At 41.4% G+C, this 18,740-nt stretch overlaps 1 protein-coding gene across 1 annotated transcript in view; it reads right to left on the bottom strand.

Moving 5' to 3' along the window:
- The window catches only part of LOC150085812 (G patch domain-containing protein 3-like), a 90,980-nt gene that overhangs the window by 60,315 nt on the left and 11,925 nt on the right, over window positions 1-18,740 (bottom strand). The window contains exon 2 of the mRNA XM_090373499.1: window positions 14,647-15,074. Within this exon, the coding sequence (XP_090229625.1) occupies window positions 14,647-15,066 (420 nt within the window). The 5' untranslated portion in view covers window positions 15,067-15,074. The remainder of the gene's footprint in view (window positions 1-14,646; window positions 15,075-18,740) is intronic.

Below are 18,740 nucleotides of genomic sequence, written 5' to 3'. Positions count from 1 at the left end.
ATAGGCTTCTGTGTCGCCTGATAATTTATATGCATCCCATGCATTTTTCTTCTCTGGAATGTGTCTCATTATTTCAGCTGACATCCATTTAGGCCTAAACCTTGAACTGTATTTCTTAGTTGGTATGAAAAGCCTAGTAGTTTCCAAGATTAATTCCTTGAATGCTTCCCATTTAGGATTCGCTGTTTAAAAAAAAAAAAAAAGTTGATCTCATTGTATAGAATTTAAAAACTGTCTGAGACCATCACAGTCAGCTTTACTAAAGCAAAAACCCTTCCCTTTACCCCTGATGGTAGTTACACCTTTAAATAAATCCCACATAAATACCTGTGATCAGTGCCACCGTAGTGGTTCCTTTATCTGCAGATTTTTAATGCATGAATCATCACTGCTGGTAATCAGATCAAGATTATTACCCCATCTGGCTGTCTGTCTAACATGCTGCTGTAGAAAACAATCATCCAATAAATCCAAAGGAGCCTTGCTAGTGTGCAAGTGACCAACCCAGAAGTCCCAGTCAATATCTGGGAAGTTAAAATCCCCCACTATACAACAATCTGATTTTCTGGCCCACTATTACTCTGTACAGTTGTTCATTACACTCATACTTTTCTGAGTCATTAGACACACTCCTACTCTCAAATTTTGCTTTCCCAGTGTCACACCAAACTGACTCAAAACTGCACTAGCTACCCATGTAAATTGGATAAACTTACGTAGATTTTATGTTTCTCAACTAATTCTGTCCTGTCTATCATTCTTGTACACATTGTACTCCCCAAATTCCAATTCTGCATTGTTTATATCTGTTGGAAACAACGCCTCTGATATCCCAACAATATCTGCCTTTGACCTTTTAACCAGCACCTCAAATTCATCAAATTTATTTATTAGTTACCAACCCACAAGTTCCAGTCAATACATGGGAAGTTAAAATTATAAGACATTCTGATTTACCTGCCACACACTATTTCTCTGTATAGTTGTTCATTGTGCTCAGAGACATTAGGCTTATAACACACTCCTACTTGCATTTTTGCTTTCCCAGTGCTTATGTCACACCAAACTGACTCATTGTATTGGCCACTCATGTCAACTTCATGGACTGCCTTAGATTTTGTGTTTCTTAACTAACAGCATAATCATCCTCCCATTCGATCCTGTCTGTTCTTTCTGGTTTTTTGTTGTGCTGAGGACAGTCACTATGCAGCAGTTGTTCAGGTAATGGCTGCTCCCTGGTGGCAAAAAGGCCTGACACTAACAACATACTATAGAACATTCATTAACACTGCATATACATTCATTAACCACACTTCGGGCCCATTTTATTGAGTTTCTGTATTTCATCCCAGGGACTTACGTCTGGTGAGCATCGGTTTGGCACACCAGAGTCCTGAGCTGGATATCATCATTCTTCTCTTTCTTGGCAATTCCCTTCTACTTCTGACATGTTCTCTCATTCTCTCTCTCTCTCTCTCTCTCAGGGTAAGTCAAATTTTAATGGTTGGTGCAGCATAAGCCTCAGGCTTCCTTGCACTACACGGCTAATTTTAATAATAATAAAGCTCTCAGCTGCCCATCTTCAATGCCAAAGCACACTCCTGTGCATCAGGCAACACATCAGCAATCTCCAAGACAGAATGCACTGGAGCTAGTTATTGTCGGCGACTATTGTCAGGGAGATGGGGAATATATTATGCAAAAAGGATAGGTGGAACAGAACCAGGGTATGTCTGCCAAGGGCAAAAGTTGATGACATTGTAGAGCAGATATTATCTTTTGAGGGCACAAAAGTTGATATTGTTGTACATGGTACTAATGAACTAACGATTAAGAGATCAGCAGATTTACTTAACAAGTAAATCTGCTGAGCTGTTGAAAATCTGTTGAAACAAAGTTGCGAGTTAGGGTTAAATTTCAAAGTGTGTGCAATTTTGCACACACTTTATTTGCTTCAGCAAGAATATTTGCTGATGTTATCGAAGCACTGTTAGATGGGTCGGAAAACTGCTAGCTTGGGGGGGGGGTATTCACAGACGAAAAGATTAACAGTAGCCGCAGGCAAAAGTGATTCTTGCACTGTTTCTATTGGAATGAGCAGCAGCTTAGAGAACAAGTTGCTAGGGATTTCAAGGACTGCTGGGAGCCATTGCAGAACAAGTAAATACATGGACTCTGTTAAGGTAACTAAGAATAAGAACAGGTACATGTATACTTTCATGCACACCAATGTTAGGAGTTAGTTTAATTTCTATTCCAGGGAAAATAATGGAGTAATTGGTTAAAGAAGTATTACAAAATCATCTATACAAGACTGCAGTACTAATTCAGACACACCATGAGTTTCTTTTCTTTTCTTTTTTTTTTTTGGAAGTTGTTGGCGCATCGGCTTCTGTGGTCATAATGCACCTCCCAAGGTTTTTGCAGTACTCTGATCCAAGCCCGAGGCGGGATTCGAACCCGCGACCTTTGCGTTGCTAGGCAGGTACTTTAGCCACCCGGCTAGCCCGGTCAGCCATGAGTTTCTTAAGGGTCATCATAGATACAATCAAACTGGTCAGACAAGACCAATTTGATTGGATCTATGATGTGGTGACAAAGGAATTGGATGCAAAAAATAATTTTGTTATTAGTGACAAAGTTCCGAGTTCCGAAAGCTTCTGGAAATATTTTATTTTATTTTATTTTATACTGGGTATACTTTCTATGGACCCCAGTACTCCAGGCCCATTTGTCACTATTCGATCACTTTATGGCCATAATACCTACAACGATTGTGCACAGTTGCAAAAGTGCTTCCTCTCAATAGCTCGCTACAGGCAACATTTACGCTTCGCCCACAGATGCAAAAGCAATCGAATTATACCTAAAGGGTTCCGATACAAAGCCCCGTTCCACAACTCTCATATGGATCGTGCCTGCTTTAACTTCAGCCTGCGCACGTTAAATTTATGGATATCCCATCTCCACCGTGAAATCAGGAACGCTGACTACAACAAGTCCAGACTGTTACAACATATACAAGGTAAGGTCTCGCCTATTGTATTTACAAACCTTATACATACCATCTGCCATCGGGCTAGTCAGACCTCGGATACCTACCGTTTACGCCAACAGCGCAAGTTCATAAACTTGAGCATAGAAACTAACTCCTTAAAGACGAACACTCGTTCAGACGACACGACTTCTTTCGTCTTGAATCTAAGTAACAAACAACTGTCCAACGAGCAGCTGAGTGTTTTATCAAACGGTATGAAATTCGCCGTTATACCATCGAAACCTCCCATCACACAGCTCGCTATGGGCATAGAAGCCAGTATTACCAACCTTCCCGAAGAAACTGCCAACGAGATCCGATTCAAGACTGCCGCAGTCCTCCGCAACACTCGAAAAACGTGCTCAAACCTCAACCACCGCCAACGTGCCGCCCTGTCATCTATAAGAAAAGACAACTCCATCGTTGTACTTCCTGCGGATAAAGGGCGCCGGACTGTTGTGCTGGACCGATCAGCCTACCGAGAGAAAGCCTTGGCCCTATTACTCGATCCTAACGTATATGAACCTCTACCTGATCCTCCCGTTAAAGTCTTGAAACGTCTGGAAGCAAATGTTAATAAACTTGTCCACGCATGGCTTAAAGATAAGAAGATCCCGACCGCGACTCACCATCTTCTGCGTGCTACTGGCTGCCAACTACCACAATTCTACGGATTACCAAAGATCCATAAACCGGGTATTCCTCTCAGACCTATAGTGTCTTGCTGCAGTGCCCCAACGTATGAACTGTCCAAACACATCGCGAGCCTCCTCTCGCCTCTTATAGGTAATACATCTCACACCGTTAAAAACAGCAGTGAATTCATTAACACCATTAAGGACATTTCAATCCCTGATAACTCTGTCATGGCATCATTTGACGTGGTTTCTTTATTCACCTCGATTCCCGTCCAACAGGCCGTGCACTGCGCCAGAAGGCTCCTTGAGAGCGACTTAAGCCTCCAATCCAGGACGTCACTATCCACTGATGACATCTGTACCGCCCTCAACCTATGCCTCTCTAGCAGCATCTTCACCTTTGAAGACTCACTCTACAAACAAGTACATGGCACTGCTATGGGTGCCCCTGTCAGTTCCGTAGTAGCTAACATCGCCATGGAAGATCTGGAGAAGCAGATACACCAGAACCCACCTACACCTATTACAACGTGGTGTAGATATGTCGACGATATTTTTACCATAATACCACGTGGTTCTGAAACGGTACTACTAGAATACCTCAACTCTCTATCCAATTTCATCAAGTTTACCGTAGAATCAAAGGTGGACGGTTCGCTCCCGTTTCTGGACGTGCTAGTGCATCGCGTAGGCCCACATCTAGAGACCTCAGTATACCGCAAACCCATGTGGTGCGGTCAATTCACCAACTACGGGTCCGGCCACGCTCCAAGCCATCTCAATAGCACTGCCCGCACCCTGTTCTCCAGGGCCTGGAGCCATTCCAGCACCGACACAATTAGACGTAACGAGATCTCCCGTGTGAAGGCGGACTTAACCAGATGCGGTTATCCATCCCATGTACTAAACAGATGCTTGTTACAGGCACAAGAACTTACTTCCAACCCAAGACCTCCGAAGCAAGTCGGCATATCATCCGCCTACATTCCGTACTATCCAGGAGTGTCAGGACGTATCTCGAAGATCCTGAGAAGTTACAACATAAAATGTGTACAATTACCAGGTAGGAACCTACGTTCACTTGTCTCCAGTGTGAAGACCCCTGTCACACCTGTCTTACGCAGCAATGTAGTGTACCGTATCACCTGTAGGGCCTGTAACAGTTGCTACGTAGGTGAGACATCGAGACGTCTCCAGGATCGCCTCACGGAACACGACAGAGCAATCCGGCTTGCCGAAACTGACCAGTCCGCGCTTGCAGAACATTTTTGGGCTACCAACCACGATCTTGACCCCAAGCGCGACTTTGAGATGGTGGACCACGCGCGACACTTTCGCCACCGCCTATGGCTAGAGTCACTAAACATAATGAACAACCCTAAGGCATTAAATCGCCAGAAAGGCATGCGTATACATCCAATTCTGGAGACAACCGTTTTATTGATGGATGATCACTGGCGCAAGGCAGCACACGTCCGTGCTACAACAATGACGAATGAGTAACGTGCCACACTTTGCTTGTAATGTATTCAAAAATTCTGTCAGTTGAGAAAGGGACACGAGTTCCGAAAGCTTCTGGAAATATTTTATTTTATTTTATACTGGGTATACTTTAAATAAATATCTGTTAAATTTTGTTATTATATACTTGGTTTCAGAAAAGCTTTTTATACTGTTCACATGGAAGACGGCTGTACAAATTGGAGCAGTATGGCATTAAAGGCAAATTGCTACAATGGATAAAAAGAATGATTGAGTGGGAGACGACAGAGTGGTAATCAATGAACACTGCTTTTCATGGACTAATGTTATTAGTGGAGTCCACCAGGGTTCGGTGCTGGACCCCATTGCTGTTTTGTATATTTATCAATGATATTGATGAAGGTATATCAGGCTTAATGTTGAAGTTTGCAGATGATACAGGGTGGCAGGGTTGTTAACGACAATATGCTACTGCAACGGGATCTAGAAAAGTTGGGCAGAGGGGCTGAGAAGTGGCAATTGAAGTTCAACATTGACAAATGCAAAGTACTGAATGTGAGTATAGTAACCACAGAGAAATGCACCAATTGTGTAGTACTACACTAAGGGTAGTGGAGAATGAAAGACCTGGGGATAATTGTGTAGTCAGATATGAAGTTTTCTGAGTAGTGCAGACAGGTTGCAGAGGAGGTCATGGGGTTTTGTCAATGATATACAGGAATTTTGCTAGTAGGGATAAGGAGGTGATTATCCCCTTGTATAAGGAAATGGTCAAGCCACACCTTGAGTACTGCATACAGGTCTAGGGGCCTCATTTTAGGAAGGATATAGAGTTGCTAGAACAAGTACAGAGAAGGGAAACAAGACTAGTGAGGGGGAACAAGGGGGTGCTCTTACCGAGAATGGCTTAAGTTTTGCATATTGCAGCATCTGCAGATTAAGCACCTGCTAGGTGATCTGAATGAGGTGCATAAGGCCTTGAATGGTGTTAGCAGGCACAATGTTGATGGGATTCTTCCTCTTGCTCAGATTACAAACTTCAGGTGGCATAAACTCAAATTGAGGAAACAGTTGTAAAACAGATGTGCAGAAATTTGCCTTTAGCCAGCAAGTAGTTGATTTGTTGAACAAACTTCCATCTCTCCTTGTGGAAGTTGATAGCTTAAATAAATTCAAGGAAGTGGACAAACCTTTGGAGAGAATGGATGGGTGAAAGAGGGAATTTTTTTTTTTTTTTTTTTTTTTTTTCACTGATGCTGTACAAGCTTGCTTTCTTGTGTCATATGCTTCTGCTAATGCTTATATTGAAAATAGTAATGAACAAAATTTCAACAGAATACAGGCAACTCTCAGTTTACGAACGAGTTCCGTTCTAAGACATTGTTTGTTATATGTTCTGTTTGGTATGTGTATCTTACATTCCTGAGCTTTTGCAATATGTATCATATAAATTTGCAGCCATGTTAAAGCATTAAAACTATGTACTAAACATCGAATGGTCTATATAATACGTTTTATTATAATATATGTATGCGTTAATGATTTCTCGTATACGATATGTAACATAAAATAAAATAAAAAAAACAAGATATTGTATTTGTTAATTTTAATTAAAAGCAGAGTTACAAAATAGAAATAAAGAAAATGAGTACTAACATAATATATGTTTAACAGATATTTATTTAAAGTATACCCAGTAAAATAAAATAAAATAAAATATTTCCAGAAGCTTTCGGAACTCGTGTCCCTTTCTCAACTGACAGAATTTTTAAATACATTACAAGCAAACTGTGGCACGTTACTCATTCGTCATTGTTGTAGCACGGACGTGTGCTGCCTTGCGCCAGTGATCATCCATCAATAAAACGGTTGTCTCCAGGATTGGATGTATACGCATGCCTTTCTGGCGATTTAATGCCTTAGGGTTGTTCATTATGTTTAGTGACTCTAGCCATAGGCGGTGGCGAAAGTGTCGCGCGTGGTCCACTATCTCAAAGTCGCGCTTGGGGTCAAGATCGTGGTTGGTAGCCCAAAAATGTTCTGCAAGCGCGGACTGGTCAGTTTCGGCAAGCCGGATTGTTCTGTCGTGTTCCGTGAGGCGATCCTGGAGACGTCTCGATGTCTCACCTACGTAGCAACTGTTACAGGCCCTACAGGTGATACGGTACACTACATTGCTGCGTAAGACAGGTGTGACAGGGGTCTTCACACTGGAGACAAGTGAACGTAGGTTCCTACCTGGTAATTGTACACATTTTATGTTGTAACTTCTCAGGATCTTCGAGATACGTCCTGACACTCCTGGATAGTACGGAATGTAGGCGGATGATATGCCGACTTGCTTCGGAGGTCTTGGGTTGGAAGTAAGCTCTTGTGCCTGTAACAAGCATCTGTTTAGTACATGGGATGGATAACCGCATCTGGTTAAGTCCGCCTTCACACGGGAGATCTCGTTACGTCTAATTGTGTCGGTGCTGGAATGGCTCCAGGCCCTGGAGAACAGGGTGCGGGCAGTGCTATTGAGATGGCTTGGAGCGTGGCCGGACCCGTAGTTGGTGAATTGACCGCACCACATGGGTTTGCGGTATACTGAGGTCTCTAGATGTGGGCCTACGCGATGCACTAGCACGTCCAGAAACGGGAGCGAACCGTCCACCTCTGATTCTACGGTAAACTTGATGAAATTGGATAGAGAGTTGAGGTATTCTAGTAGTACCGTTTCAGAACCACGTGGTATTATGGTAAAAATATCGTCGACATATCTACACCACGTTGTAATAGGTGTAGGTGGGTTCTGGTGTATCTGCTTCTCCAGATCTTCCATGGCGATGTTAGCTACTACGGAACTGACAGGGGCACCCATAGCAGTGCCATGTACTTGTTTGTAGAGTGAGTCTTCAAAGGTGAAGATGCTGCTAGAGAGGCATAGGTTGAGGGCGGTACAGATGTCATCAGTGGATAGTGACGTCCTGGATTGGAGGCTTAAGTCGCTCTCAAGGAGCCTTCTGGCGCAGTGCACGGCCTGTTGGACGGGAATCGAGGTGAATAAAGAAACCACGTCAAATGATGCCATGACAGAGTTATCAGGGATTGAAATGTCCTTAATGGTGTTAATGAATTCACTGCTGTTTTTAACGGTGTGAGATGTATTACCTATAAGAGGCGAGAGGAGGCTCGCGATGTGTTTGGACAGTTCATACGTTGGGGCACTGCAGCAAGACACTATAGGTCTGAGAGGAATACCCGGTTTATGGATCTTTGGTAATCCGTAGAATTGTGGTAGTTGACAGCCAGTACCACGCAGAAGATGGTGAGTCGCGGTCGGGATCTTCTTATCTTTAAGCCATGCGTGGACAAGTTTATTAACATTTGCTTCCAGACGTTTCAAGACTTTAACGGGAGGATCAGGTAGAGGTTCATATACGTTAGGATCGAGTAATAGGGCCAAGGCTTTCTCTCGGTAGGCTGATCGGTCCAGCACAACAGTCCGGCGCCCTTTATCCGCAGGAAGTACAACGATGGAGTTGTCTTTTCTTATAGATGACAGGGCGGCACGTTGGCGGTGGTTGAGGTTTGAGCACGTTTTTCGAGTGTTGCGGAGGACTGCGGCAGTCTTGAATCGGATCTCGTTGGCAGTTTCTTCGGGAAGGTTGGTAATACTGGCTTCTATGCCCATAGCGAGCTGTGTGATGGGAGGTTTCGATGGTATAACGGCGAATTTCATACCGTTTGATAAAACACTCAGCTGCTCGTTGGACAGTTGTTTGTTACTTAGATTCAAGACGAAAGAAGTCGTGTCGTCTGAACGAGTGTTCGTCTTTAAGGAGTTAGTTTCTATGCTCAAGTTTATGAACTTGCGCTGTTGGCGTAAACGGTAGGTATCCGAGGTCTGACTAGCCCGATGGCAGATGGTATGTATAAGGTTTGTAAATACAATAGGCGAGACCTTACCTTGTATATGTTGTAACAGTCTGGACTTGTTGTAGTCAGCGTTCCTGATTTCATGGTGGAGATGGGATATCCATAAATTTAACGTGCGCAGGCTGAAGTTAAAGCAGGCACGATCCATATGAGAGTTGTGGAACGGGGCTTTGTATCGGAACCCTTTAGGTATAATTCGATTGCTTTTGCATCTGTGGGCGAAGCGTAAATGTTGCCTGTAGCGAGCTATTGAGAGGAAGCATTTTTGCAACTGTGCACAATCGTTGTAGGTATTATGGCCATAAAGTGATCGAATAGTGACAAATGGGCCTGGAGTACTGGGGTCCATAGTTTAACAGATATTTATTTAAAGTATACCCAGTAAAATAAAATAAAATAAAATATTTCCAGAAGCTTTCGGAACTCGTGTCCCTTTCTCAACTGACAGAATTTTTAAATACATTACAAGCAAACTGTGGCACGTTACTCATTCGTCATTGTTGTAGCACGGACGTGTGCTGCCTTGCGCCAGTGATCATCCATCAATAAAACGGTTGTCTCCAGGATTGGATGTATACGCATGCCTTTCTGGCGATTTAATGCCTTAGGGTTGTTCATTATGTTTAGTGACTCTAGCCATAGGCGGTGGCGAAAGTGTCGCGCGTGGTCCACTATCTCAAAGTCGCGCTTGGGGTCAAGATCGTGGTTGGTAGCCCAAAAATGTTCTGCAAGCGCGGACTGGTCAGTTTCGGCAAGCCGGATTGCTCTGTCGTGTTCCGTGAGGCGATCCTGGAGACGTCTCGATGTCTCACCTACGTAGCAACTGTTACAGGCCCTACAGGTGATACGGTACACTACATTGCTGCGTAAGACAGGTGTGACAGGGGTCTTCACACTGGAGACAAGTGAACGTAGGTTCCTACCTGGTAATTGTACACATTTTATGTTGTAACTTCTCAGGATCTTCGAGATACGTCCTGACACTCCTGGATAGTACGGAATGTAGGCGGATGATATGCCGACTTGCTTCGGAGGTCTTGGGTTGGAAGTAAGCTCTTGTGCCTGTAACAAGCATCTGTTTAGTACATGGGATGGATAACCGCATATGTCGACGATATTTTTACCATAATACCACGTGGTTCTGAAACGGTACTACTAGAATACCTCAACTCTCTATCCAATTTCATCAAGTTTACCGTAGAATCAGAGGTGGACGGTTCGCTCCCGTTTCTGGACGTGCTAGTGCATCGCGTAGGCCCACATCTAGAGACCTCAGTATACCGCAAACCCATGTGGTGCGGTCAATTCACCAACTACGGGTCCGGCCACGCTCCAAGCCATCTCAATAGCACTGCCCGCACCCTGTTCTCCAGGGCCTGGAGCCATTCCAGCACCGACACAATTAGACGTAACGAGATCTCCCGTGTGAAGGCGGACTTAACCAGATGCGGTTATCCATCCCATGTACTAAACAGATGCTTGTTACAGGCACAAGAGCTTACTTCCAACCCAAGACCTCCGAAGCAAGTCGGCATATCATCCGCCTACATTCCGTACTATCCAGGAGTGTCAGGACGTATCTCGAAGATCCTGAGAAGTTACAACATAAAATGTGTACAATTACCAGGTAGGAACCTACGTTCACTTGTCTCCAGTGTGAAGACCCCTGTCACACCTGTCTTACGCAGCAATGTAGTGTACCGTATCACCTGTAGGGCCTGTAACAGTTGCTACGTAGGTGAGACATCGAGACGTCTCCAGGATCGCCTCACGGAACACGACAGAGCAATCCGGCTTGCCGAAACTGACCAGTCCGCGCTTGCAGAACATTTTTGGGCTACCAACCACGATCTTGACCCCAAGCGCGACTTTGAGATAGTGGACCACGCGCGACACTTTCGCCACCGCCTATGGCTAGAGTCACTAAACATAATGAACAACCCTAAGGCATTAAATCGCCAGAAAGGCATGCGTATACATCCAATCCTGGAGACAACCGTTTTATTGATGGATGATCACTGGCGCAAGGCAGCACACGTCCGTGCTACAACAATGACGAATGAGTAACGTGCCACAGTTTGCTTGTAATGTATTTAAAAATTCTGTCAGTTGAGAAAGGGACACGAGTTCCGAAAGCTTCTGGAAATATTTTATTTTATTTTATTTTACTGGGTATACTTTAAATAAATATCTGTTAAACTATGGACCCCAGTACTCCAGGCCCATTTGTCACTATTCGATCACTTTATGGCCATAATACCTACAACGATTGTGCACAGTTGCAAAAAATGCTTCCTCTCAATAGCTCGCTACAGGCAACATTTACGCTTCGCCCACAGATGCAAAAGCAATCGAATTATACCTAAAGGGTTCCGATACAAAGCCCCGTTCCACAACTCTCATATGGATCGTGCCTGCTTTAACTTCAGCCTGCGCACGTTAAATTTATGGATATCCCATCTCCACCATGAAATCAGGAACGCTGACTACAACAAGTCCAGACTGTTACAACATATACAAGGTAAGGTCTCGCCTATTGTATTTACAAACCTTATACATACCATCTGCCATCGGGCTAGTCAGACCTCGGATACCTACCGTTTACGCCAACAGCGCAAGTTCATAAACTTGAGCATAGAAACTAACTCCTTAAAGACGAACACTCGTTCAGACGACACGACTTCTTTCGTCTTGAATCTAAGTAACAAACAACTGTCCAACGAGCAGCTGAGTGTTTTATCAAACGGTATGAAATTCGCCGTTATACCATCGAAACCTCCCATCACACAGCTCGCTATGGGCATAGAAGCCAGTATTACCAACCTTCCCGAAGAAACTGCCAACGAGATCCGATTCAAGACTGCCGCAGTCCTCCGCAACACTCGAAAAACGTGCTCAAACCTCAACCACCGCCAACGTGCCGCCCTGTCATCTATAAGAAAAGACAACTCCATCGTTGTACTTCCTGCGGATAAAGGGCGCCGGACTGTTGTGCTGGACCGATCAGCCTACCGAGAGAAAGCCTTGGCCCTATTACTCGATCCTAACGTATATGAACCTCTACCTGATCCTCCCGTTAAAGTCTTGAAACGTCTGGAAGCAAATGTTAATAAACTTGTCCACGCATGGCTTAAAGATAAGAAGATCCCGACCGCGACTCACCATCTTCTGCGTGGTACTGGCTGTCAACTACCACAATTCTACGGATTACCAAAGATCCATAAACCGGGTATTCCTCTCAGACCTATAGTGTCTTGCTGCAGTGCCCCAACGTATGAACTGTCCAAACACATCGCGAGCCTCCTCTCGCCTCTTATAGGTAATACATCTCACACCGTTAAAAACAGCAGTGAATTCATTAACACCATTAAGGACATTTCAATCCCTGATAACTCTGTCATGGCATCATTTGACGTGGTTTCTTTATTCACCTCGATTCCCGTCCAACAGGCCGTGCACTGCGCCAGAAGGCTCCTTGAGAGCGACTTAAGCCTCCAATCCAGGACGTCACTATCCACTGATGACATCTGTACCGCCCTCAACCTATGCCTCTCTAGCAGCATCTTCACCTTTGAAGACTCACTCTACAAACAAGTACATGGCACTGCTATGGGTGCCCCTGTCAGTTCCGTAGTAGCTAACATCGCCATGGAAGATCTGGAGAAGCAGATACACCAGAACCCACCTACACCTATTACAACGTGGTGTAGATATGTCGACGATATTTTTACCATAATACCACGTGGTTCTGAAACGGTACTACTAGAATACCTCAACTCTCTATCCAATTTCATCAAGTTTACCGTAGAATCAGAGGTGGACGGTTCGCTCCCGTTTCTGGACGTGCTAGTGCATCGCGTAGGCCCACATCTAGAGACCTCAGTATACCGCAAACCCATGTGGTGCGGTCAATTCACCAACTACGGGTCCGGCCACGCTCCAAGCCATCTCAATAGCACTGCCCGCACCCTGTTCTCCAGGGCCTGGAGCCATTCCAGCACCGACACAATTAGACGTAACGAGATCTCCCGTGTGAAGGCGGACTTAACCAGATGCGGTTATCCATCCCATGTACTAAACAGATGCTTGTTACAGGCACAAGAGCTTACTTCCAACCCAAGACCTCCGAAGCAAGTCGGCATATCATCCGCCTACATTCCGTACTATCCAGGAGTGTCAGGACGTATCTCGAAGATCCTGAGAAGTTACAACATAAAATGTGTACAATTACCAGGTAGGAACCTACGTTCACTTGTCTCCAGTGTGAAGACCCCTGTCACACCTGTCTTACGCAGCAATGTAGTGTACCGTATCACCTGTAGGGCCTGTAACAGTTGCTACGTAGGTGAGACATCGAGACGTCTCCAGGATCGCCTCACGGAACACGACAGAGCAATCCGGCTTGCCGAAACTGACCAGTCCGCGCTTGCAGAACATTTTTGGGCTACCAACCACGATCTTGACCCCAAGCGCGACTTTGAGATAGTGGACCACGCGCGACACTTTCGCCACCGCCTATGGCTAGAGTCACTAAACATAATGAACAACCCTAAGGCATTAAATCGCCAGAAAGGCATGCGTATACATCCAATCCTGGAGACAACCGTTTTATTGATGGATGATCACTGGCGCAAGGCAGCACACGTCCGTGCTACAACAATGACGAATGAGTAACGTGCCACAGTTTGCTTGTAATGTATTTAAAAATTCTGTCAGTTGAGAAAGGGACACGAGTTCCGAAAGCTTCTGGAAATATTTTATTTTATTTTATTTTACTGGGTATACTTTAAATAAATATCTGTTAAACTATGGACCCCAGTACTCCAGACCCATTTGTCACTATAATATATGTACTGTACATACATATGTATTCAACTTTTATTCGCAATATTTTCATCAGAGTTCAATATTTTCCACATAAGTGACATTAGGTGCAGATGAGGTAGATGGAAAGGTGTCTGATAATGAAGAGATAGCTGAATTTTCCACCTTTTTAAAATATGTTTCTATAGAAGATTGCACAGTTAGATTCTTTTTTTTTCTTTCTTCAAAAATCTCACTGTACCATGCTAGACAGTCTTAAACGCCTCTTTTCATTTTTGCAATTCTTTCCAAATTTACGTCGTCTTCTTCAATGATTGCCAAACCCTCAGAAAATGGATTTAAAAGCTGCAGCCATTTTCTGCCTTGTAAATGTTCTGGAAGGCTGTGGAATATCAGGTTCTTCTGTTACTTCAGAATTTAGATGTGTCTGTATTTCAATTATTTCATCGGTTGTTAATTCCTCAAAAAGCAAGTCCAAAGGCTCTCTCACGTCAGTCACATCAAGGTCAAGGTCCACTTTATTGCCCAGTTCAATAATTTCCTGATAATTATTGTAATAAATACATTTTTTAAAAGTTCATTTATTTAAATCTTACAATTATGTTGACTATGTTTGGCATTCCATTTTATAAGGAACTCTAACTACTGAATGATTGTGACGTTCGTTATAGCGAATGTTTGTAAATCGAACATTCGTAAACCGAGAGTTGCCTGTATATTCAAATCATAAGAAAAGGATATTACCTCATCACTTTCTTTAGCAGAATGTTCACTTTCTCCATATCTTCTGCAAGTATGTCCTGAACTAGACTTTCGATTAATGAAGGTATCTGAAGGAATTTCATCTTTTCCATTTTTTACCAATCTCATTAAATCACTATCTGGTTCAATATATTTTTCAGCCTTTCCTCCATAATCAAATGGCACACTACCATAAAGTCTTTTACATCTTGTTCTTGGAAATTCAAGACCCAATTTTTTTATAATTGAAGGAGGCAAACGGCATTCATTGATTAATTTCAAAAATATTTTTGTAGGTGTTCCAACATTTCCATTTGGCATTTCTATAGGAGGATGCATCTCCTGCATTTTTTCAAGATCAGTTTTAGTACATGTTATTCTGTCTGAAGGTATAATTTTATATTCTCCTCTTGTTCTGTACATTCTAAAATCTAGAAAGAAAAAAAAAAAAAAATCATGATCATGAGAATACTCAAGAAAATTATACAGCATAATATATTGAGGAATTTTATAATTTCATACACTTATACTAGTATACAGGAAATATTTTGTATTGAGGCTCAACAACAAGCCTAGATTTGATTCACTATCAATTCTTTAAGATGTATACAAGAGAAAGAAGCTTTAATTAAACCTAACTAGCATTGCAAAGTTATATTTAGTTTTATAAAATTCATTTGGTCTCCTTCCCCCCAGAAAGTAAATCGAGAGGGGGGGGACACTATAGTCAGATATATTATTAATAATCAACAAAAGCCCCAACGATTTTCTTTTCCAGTTTAAACTTATGAATCTACATAACATGTACTACTTTCTGAAATATTCTACAGTAATCATGAAAAATTAAATGAATGTTACTTGTAAGCAAGAAAAGTATGACCACTTTATGATGAAAAATCTTTCATTACATTTTCTAGAGATAAAAAATTTACAATTGAAAACTGTATTACATTAGAAAGTTGTGCAAAGTTTCAGTGCTACACCCTCTGTGGCAGAGCCTATTCTTATGCATGCATTAGGCAGCGCAGAATGATCACCCATGAGCAGACAGCACTATTATTAGTGACTACTGTCAAGAAATGGAAAATATATTATGCAGAAAGGCCATGTAGAATAGGACCAGGGTATATCTGCCAGAGGTAAATGTCAATATTGATGAACATTTAAGAACATTAAGCACAAGCATTCCAAGAATGAAAGATAATATTGTGGAAAAAAGCCACGAGTTATGGCTAAATTTGAAGGTTTCTGAAATTCTGCCAGAACATAATAGAAGGGAGTACATTATGAAAATATGAGTACATTATGAGAACCTTATTAATTAATTTGGTCCTCCAGAGACTGCAAAGTTAATGAGATAAGATTTTTTTCTCAGAATGGTCTGCACTTATTAACAGGCCAAACTACTTTTACACGGATGGGATATACTTAAATAGAAGGTATAAAAGAATATTTGCTACTACAAGTGAGGCAGTGGTTAGGCGAGTTGGAAACTCCTTGTTAGAAAAGGGAGGCAGAAATATACAATACAAAGTTTAATGGCAGCCACAATGGAAAGTAAATTCTTCAATGCTTCTATTTGGACATAGAAGCAACCTGGAATGCAAGATGGAGAGGATCACAGGTCTGCTGGGGGACCTCACAGGACTAGCAATTATACAGGCTGTTAAGGGGACAAAGAAGTACCATTTATTTACTTGTTTACACACTAATGCTAAGAGCACAGTAAATAAATTTGATTAATTTGAAAACCTGATTACATCAAGTAATAACATAATAAATAAATCAAAAATACAGTGCTACTCTGATATAAGGAATGCAGAATTTGAATGTGGTGTACATGAACAGAACAGATGCACACAATGATAATATGCACGTGTACGTGGAGTTGTACTTAGTGCAGTTGGTGGCAGCATCTGACAGGTTCCTTTCAAATTATTAAAGGATAATGTGGGCATGAGAGCATCCTTAGATTCAGGGGAGGTTTCTGGAATTCTCCTTCCCTCCCATAAGCTAAAAACCTCCCGCATTATCCTTTAATTAATTTCGGAATTAAAAGTTAATGCAGGAGGAATTATCCTTTAATTAATGATTAAAAATCTGAACTTATTTCTAGCTTCTGAAATACACTCAAACATTCAGTGCAATAGTTCTGGAATTGGTTTTTGCAGTGATGAAATGCAAGAACACAAAACAAGCATCTGTCAGGAACCAACACTACTGTCTGCGTAACACTTTTTCCATTTGCATGAAAAGTACTGTGGGATTTGACTTTCAAGTCAATTTCCACAGTACTTTTCATAATTTTCAAGAGTAATTTTTTTAGAAGTATTTGTATATATAATAAGCAGAAATATATGCACATGCAACGATTTAAAATTTCATGTGCTTAACAGCTGAGCAAAGTTTAAGTGCTGCTCACTTAATGGTAGAGCCTATTCTTACACATTAGGCACACAGAAGGTTTACCCAGAAGCAGGCAGCACTGGTTTTAAAAGAATTATCTATTATTTGTGACTACTGTCAAGAAAGGGAAATATATTATGCAAAAAGGACAGGTGAAATGAGATCATGGTATACCTGCCCTTTTACTTTTCAACTGTAAAACAAATCAGAATAATAGGTTCAAGTCTATTTTTTTTTGACTGATATCTTTTTAATTTTCAGAATAATTTATTTTTTTAAAATAATTGATAAAAAATAAAACTACATTTTCAAAAATTTATTTTTTTATTAAAAAGAAACAGTCGTATTGCAATCTTTTAAGAAAAGCTTAAATATGGGTATAAAAATAAATAAATATTATTTGTTATAAATAATAAATATTATATAAATATGGGTATAATACATGTACAATTAAAAAAAACATTCAAAAGTTTTTTTCTTGAAATTAAAAAAAAAAAAATGCCCATCAGGTGCTACTCCACCACTTGTATTGCAAGAGCTATGCCACCACTGCAGGGTTAAGAAGTACATTGATTATAAAATAATACAACCAGTAAGCAAGGAGTGCTAGTATAACATTGAGTGAATCAGTCTAGTGTGGTGAATATAATGAACTACAGAGTGGGAAAGCAAATTGGAATTTCTTATCCTGGAGATTTTAACTATACAGATAATGACAGAATGTGCAAGTTGGATGCTCACTCAGTAGCAGAATATTTTTGGATTTACGGGATGACTACTTTCTCTAACAAGTTTGGAAGACAAGAAAAAGCAACATTCTTTATCTAATAATCAGCAGTGATTTATCATGAATTAAGAATCTTTAAGTAAAGCAACTACTATGTGATAGTAAACACATATCAATATGGAATTTATTCTAAGAAACAACTATCAAGTGTAAAACAAACTTGTTTAGAAGGCGATTATAATTTTCTTAGATGTTTTTAAAATTATTTTCAGTGAGGGAAATGGATGTTAACAAATGCAAAAAGGTTATGTTCAGGAAAGTAATCATGGGAACTAGTAAGTTTTTTATGCCAACTAAGTGCTGCTGGATTTAGGCATAAGCTAAAAATCCATGGACTGGGGCCAAAGCCTAGCAGCTTCCTTCTGTGAAGATAAAAATCCATAATTACATAATTTGGGGTCTCTTCACATGCTTTTGCATTAGAGCCTTATGTCTAAATCTGGCCCTACAGCTAAAGGATATTAGTATCGGCAAAATGACATAAGAAAGCATAAGCTCAGAAACTTAACTATGGTACAGTGAATGTAGCCTTGTCCACAGAGGCATTAATTCACCAGAGGCACAGAATGGAATTAAAAGCCTTATAATAATCTAATTCATAATGCAATTAAAAAAAAACATGACACCAACTAATACTATGAATGCCTGTAGCTTTTATACCAAAGGATAATAATTTAATATTTTATATCAAAATTATATTATAAATGCAAGGAAGTGCAAGTTCCTTATTATGGGATATTTTAATTCTGTTCTTCATTGAGTGATGAAATTGGTAGGGAACCTTTGCAAGGGAGATGAATGAACTTAATAAATCAACATCATTAACACCTATATCAGCATTGTATGGAAAGTATCAGGGGTAAGGATATTCTGGGCCTAATCATCGACAGAGATCCACAAAAAT

This window comes from Mastigoproctus giganteus, chromosome 5, assembly GCF_048544385.1.
Source record: "Mastigoproctus giganteus isolate SK-2022 chromosome 5, ASM4854438v1, whole genome shotgun sequence".
NCBI classification, from domain to species: domain Eukaryota; kingdom Metazoa; phylum Arthropoda; class Arachnida; order Uropygi; family Thelyphonidae; genus Mastigoproctus; species Mastigoproctus giganteus.
The sequence above is the reverse complement of the archived record's forward strand: the minus strand, read 5'-3'. Positions and strand labels throughout refer to the sequence as shown.